The sequence below is a fragment of the Carlito syrichta genome, unplaced genomic scaffold (assembly GCF_000164805.1).
Source record: "Carlito syrichta isolate Samal-C Ts95f unplaced genomic scaffold, Tarsius_syrichta-2.0.1 Scaffold287317, whole genome shotgun sequence".
Classification (NCBI taxonomy): domain Eukaryota; kingdom Metazoa; phylum Chordata; class Mammalia; order Primates; family Tarsiidae; genus Carlito; species Carlito syrichta.
Genome location: NW_007231413.1, coordinates 76884 through 82718, shown reverse-complemented (window position 1 = coordinate 82718; position 5835 = coordinate 76884). Strand labels below are relative to the sequence as shown.

General features: G+C 45.8%; 1 gene segment (V, D, J or C); it reads right to left on the bottom strand.

Moving 5' to 3' along the window:
* Window positions 1–760: 760 nt before the first annotated feature.
* On the bottom strand, window positions 761–3688 carry LOC103254676 (the record flags this gene model as incomplete). The annotated part of the segment is given in 3 exon segments: window positions 761–888; window positions 3130–3497; window positions 3608–3688. Coding segments are annotated over 3 exon segments (542 nt in total), but the record flags the coding sequence as incomplete, so codon positions are not given.
* Between the last annotated feature and the right edge of the window lie 2147 nt (window positions 3689–5835).

Genomic DNA, 5835 nt, shown 5'->3' with positions numbered 1-5835 from the left:
AAGGTGCTTAGAGCTTGAAACAAAGGACATTTCCAAGGAACTCCATCTCAGGCCCATTCTAGACCACATTTGTGGGCAGCTCTGCTGTAGTCTGATGATCAGGTTTTGATGCTCAGGGGATACTGAAACTGCATTCCCCTTCCCATTCTTCCAGCTCGGTGAAGCCTCTTGTCCTTTTATTTCTCAAGGGTAAAGCCTGTGTCTACTCTCCCAATCAGATAACCTGGGCCAGTTGGCTTGATGGGACTCTAACTTCACCACACAAGGGCTGGTTCTGGGGCATTATCCAGACATTCTTCCCAGAATCCTGAGAATCCCTGCATGGCAGGATCTTCCATTTGACTCTGAAAGCAGCAGTTGAAGATACTTGGGAGTCTCAGGCAGACCTCCTACAGCTCCTACTGGCTGCCACAAGCTGCACTTTGGTCAGTTCAAAGTACTGACAGTCACAGGGGCTTCTTTTGCTGGCCCAGCTGTATCAATAGACATGGAAATGGTGTGAGGCATGTTCTCAGCATGATGTGAACTTTGTAGGTGGATGAGTTATCCCAGGAGCACATAGGGACTGAGAAGGGATGAGGCCTGGGTCTGAGAACATTGACATGTTACTGAACAGAGTAAGAGCATCTCAGGAGGGACCCTGCGAACAGAAGCCAGAGAGGAGAGAGAATCCAGGAAGTGTATGCAATGTTCTTAAATGCTGAGCTTCTGTCTTGAGGGGCACAGGAATCTCAGACTGCCAAGCTAGGTCCTATAATACCTGCCTGCAGCTGGCTCTTCAGGCATGTGGGCCTGCCAGTTAAATGCTCTAAAGATGTGGAGCTTGCTGTCTTGAGTCCACAGCTTCAGACAGTCCCACAGGAGCACAGAACACCTCATTCCCCTCATCTGAGGGACATTTGAGAAAGGAAAGACTGCTAAATGTAGCTGATCTGGTGGGAAGCTCTTGCTACTATATGTTTCCAAACCCTCCAGAACTTTCTAACAAGCAAATAGCCTTTGAGGACAAGGGGACTAAGGTGTTCTTCCAGGCCTGTTCTTCTACAGTGCAAGATGGTATAAGGGGAGAAGTCACAAGAAATTCACATTTCTAGAACTCCTGATGAGTATGTTACTTTGTTCAGGAGCCCAAAGTTTTTGTGAGAATGTGTGTCTGCCATAATCTTGTTTTAACATGGTGAGATCAATTCCATCTCAGTTTATGATTGGGATCTCACTGAATGGTAAGTAGAAGGCAAACTAAATCAAAACATTGCTATTTTCAAGTAGAATCCTTAGGGTGCTTGGACAACTCAGTGTCATTAGAGAACTTAGACAGCACACAACTTCTCCCCTGCTCTGTTGGTGATGGAGAAAAAACAGCAGAGATACCACAACCACAGAAAACTTCCCTGGGAGTGAGGGAGGGAGGAGGAAGGTGGACAAGGATGCCTGAGTGGACTGGACGCCCTTCCCCCACCCAGACACAAAATCTTGCCTTTTTATTGTCCTCCAGCTTTTCAACTCAACTTTAGCCCCACCCATCACTGGGGTGGCCACAGGTACCCTGGCCCAGTGTGACAAGTTGGGAATCTCCTGCCTCTGCTGGACCTCAGACCTCCCTCTCCTGCAGCCCCAAACCAAGCTGCACACCCTGACACTTCCCCCCATGGTTTATGATGTAGTGCAAGGGATGTTTGATCAGGTGCTTTAACTAGACACAAACAGCTGCTTCAGTGTGTAAGTACATCCTATGTGCTCTAGAATAGTCTTTTCCCGACTCTAAGTGCTTTCACTCGGTACCAAGAAACCAGCTCCTCCTCCAGGTGTTAAAAGTGATCTCATTGAATGGAAGTGAAGGACAGTCATTGTTTTCATGTGCTGTCCAAGAGCAGAGCATTTTCATGACAATCTTAAAGGAGAGTGGGAAGCTCTTGTTCAGTTTTCCATCCCAGGAATGAGCCCAGGGCCTCAACTCCACATCCTCTCCCCTCTAGTCCTTTTCACCACAGTGTAGGTCATGCACGTTCCTTCTTTCTCAACTGCTGCATCATTCACCTGAGACCGCCTTGTCTTATGTGTACAATTGGGGACCCCAAAACCCGAATTTTTTGTGGGGAAGGGTGAGTCTTTTGTAGTACACTCAGAATTTTTTTCTCCTGATCAAACCATTCACTAAAGTTTTTAACGGGAAGTTTCGAGATGGCTGTATCATGATTTGCTAAGGAACCGTCCCCAGTTGTGGCAAACAGTGACCAGTTCTACCACATAACAATGCATCTGCCCACAGCAGGTTGAGTGATCAGCAGTCTTTGACTAAAAATAGCATGTCTCCCACTTCTCACTCTCTCTTTTACTGGTTCTTGCCCCAAGCCACTTTTGTTGTTGTTTTATACTTTTAAATATTTTTTTTCTAAATTTTTGAGTCAAATTCTCACTCTGTGGCCAAGGCTGGAGTGATTGGCATGATCACAACAACCACAGACTTAACCTGCTGGTCTCAGGTGATCCTTTTGTCTTATCCTTCCAGATAGCTGGAACTACAGGTGCATGCCACCGTGCCTGGCTAGTTTTAATATTTATTGAAGAGACAAGGTCTCACCAAGTTGCCCTGGCTGGTCTCGAATCCTTGGGCTCAGGCTCTTACATCTGCCTCCCCAAATGCTGGGATTACAGGCATGAGCCACTGTACCTGGCTACTTTTTTAAAAAAATATGAACAAGTTATTACATATTAATTATACTTTAGTAGAAGAGATTTAAAAATAGGCTACAGCCAAAGGAAGAGGGAATTCGCACTGAAGACTGATAAAAGGATGCCACAGGTCTGGAAACTCACAGAAATAAGGAAAGGAGGATGGTGAATATGCAAGGTTTCCCTTAAAGAAGGGTCTGAGATGACACAGGTGGACAGTCACCTCAACCCTGGACTTCAGAGCAAAGACCCTACATCCCAAACTGCAGGGAGCAAGACTTCCTGTTTCCTGGAGGCAGTTTTCTAGGAAGAAGTTGCTGTATGTGACTGTGAGGGCAGAAAGGGAGGAGAAGCCTCCACTCCCTGACTGGACCGTGGGTGAACCTGGTCCCATGAGTTTGGCAGTAGCATCAGAAGCCACAGGCTAGGCCTGAGTAGCAGCTGCCAGGCACTCACCTTCCTGGTAGAGGAAGTAGGTTTTTGTTTCACTTCCCTGTGGCTCTGGAGCACTGTGTAAATTTTGAGGCCTTTGTCATAGGCCTGACAGAAATAACCAGCCTCATCTCCAGGCTGGAGCCCAGTGATTGTCAGGGAGCCCGAGGAGCCAGACTTGGAACCAGAGAATCGGTCAGGGACACCCGAGGGCCGATTGCTATTACTATAGATGAGGAGTTTGGGGGCTGCTCCTGAAAGCTGCTGGTACCAATGCACAGGATACCCAGCTCCGATGTTGCTGCTGCTTCCAGTGCAGGAGATGGTGACCCTCTGTCCTAGATTCCCAGAGACTGACGCTGGCTGAGTCAGCACAGACTGGGCCTGGGATCCTAGAAATGAGAGAGACACACAAATGGTGATTCGGGGTTCAGAGACAAGAGGAGTAAGCTGGGCTTCAAGGTTTTTCCAGGGCCCATCCCCTGGCCCCATATCTAGTCACCTGTACAGAAAGCGAGGAAAGTGAGCAGGAGAGGGGACCAGTCCATAGTGAATATTCTGCCTTCTGTGCCAAAAACTGAAGCAGTGCTTCCCCCAAATCTCTCCCTTTCCCTCTTCATACCATAAGTGTGGGAGGGTCCATTCATGCAAATGAGGCCACCCCCAAAATTTCTGATCCTATCCTGAGCCCTGGATCAGCTCTTTGTCTGAGGGTGTCAGGGTGATGGGCAGGGGTGGCGCTGTGGGGGTTGGGGGAGGAGAGGACACAGCTGTGAGACTTGAGCAGAAAGCACACAACAGGGAGGACCAGGTGACTGGTCCCAGCTCTGATCACACCCCAGCCCCTCAGGAACAGGCTCTGAGCGCCCCTTGGTGTCCAGGCCCAGAAATACCATCCTATGACAGTGACTAGAGCCCCTCAGAGCAAGCCTTGCCTCCCTGCTGCTCTGTCCTTAGGTGCTTGTCTCAGGGCCATGCCAAGAGGCCCCTAATGTAGCCTCCCCACTACCTGAAGGCAGGTTATGCTGAATCAGACTCCTCAGGGATGAGTCTGTCCATGACTCCCTTGCTTGTTCGTTGGATCATGAAGGACTCCAATCTCTTATACAAAATCTTTAGATCAGGGCCAAGGTCAGAGCAGACTAGTTCCCATGAACTGTGCCTGAAACCTGATTCTTTCCTCTCTTGTGATTCCTCCTTGGTGGCCAGCTCTCTTCTTCCTCTGTGATTCCTTCAGTGCTGAAGAGAAAGGGAGTTTTTCTTTCAATGGTTTGATAGGGGGGAAGAAGCTGAGTGTGCATTCCTAGAAAGTTATGAGGTAGAAATCCTTACTGGTTTATGTTTCCACAAACTTCAACAAAACTCATTGTTATACTATGACCTGTGATTGATTCCTAGTAATCTATTCTAAGCACAAAATACAGTTTTCAAAGAGTCATTTGAAATGACATTATTTACAGTATTTGTGGGAAATGCAGTAATGTTCAAGAATGTAATGTGTTAAACCTTTAAGTTACTTGGGCCAGTGCCTGGTTCCAGATGAGCCTGTTGTGAGTGCTGTTGTGATCAATGGTTCCAAACAGAGGGTTAGGGAAAAAAATATGGTGTATTTTCAAGAATGATTGTTGTCAATTTGTTTTAAAATGAGAAAAAATAATAATCTCTGACTTGAAGAAACAAGATGTATATTATTATTTTGTCAACAAAATCAAGTTTCTGCAAAAAGATAATACCATTTTCTCATACCACCAGAAAAAAACAAAGGTTTTTAGAAGAGTTCTGGAAGAATAAACACCAGGCTTTGACCTATTTTATTTTGAGAAACCACCTGACTTAGAGAGGAATAGCAGGATTGTCTGTCTGACATCTTTATTTTGAGTGTGTCACAATGTGGTCCTGCTATTATGAAGTTTTAAATTCATGATGTTTTAAAATCAGATTAATAAATGTCTAAAGTAGTCAAGTAAACAAAACAGGTCTATATATGTATCTGAAAGAAAATATACATTTTAATTTTAAATTTATCAGCATAACCTTGTGATATTATTTTAAAGTCTTTTTTAAACAGGCAGTTTTAGATTTGATGGTTTAAATCACAAGGCAGTTTTTTATAAAACTTTATTCATTAACATGTGGAAGCCTGTGCTTGCAACCTGCGTTTTCTTTGCTTTTTTTTTGAGTTGGATTCTCTCTCTGTTGCCCAGACTAGAGTGCAGTGGCATACTCGTGGCCACCACAGCCTCCACCTGATGGGCTTAGGTGATCTTTCCGCCTAGCCTTCCAAGTAGCCAGAACTACAGGCATGCACCACCAAGCTTGGTTAATTTTTTGATTTATTGTAGAGATGAAGTCTTGTCAATCACCCAGGGTGTTCTTGAACCCATGGGCTCAGACAATCCTCTCACCTCAGCCTCTCAAAGTGCTGGGATTATAGGCATGAGCTACCGCACCTGTCCCGCAAGTTGCATTTTCTAAAAATTGCCTCCACTTTGATGATGCCATGCTTTTTTAATAGCAAATTTTGTTTTCTTTTTTGTTTCAGTTTAATGAACAGGATTTCCTAGACTGAGCAGTCTCTCACACCCAGACAAGGCTGTCTATGTCCACTTTTTGCCTGTAAGTGCTCTTCCTGGTTGGTACCCTTCAGCTTTCAGGCTGTGGGCCGTGACACGAGCATGCCCTCAGCTGAATCTCCTAGTGAAGCCCCATCCTGGACTCAAAGCAATGTAG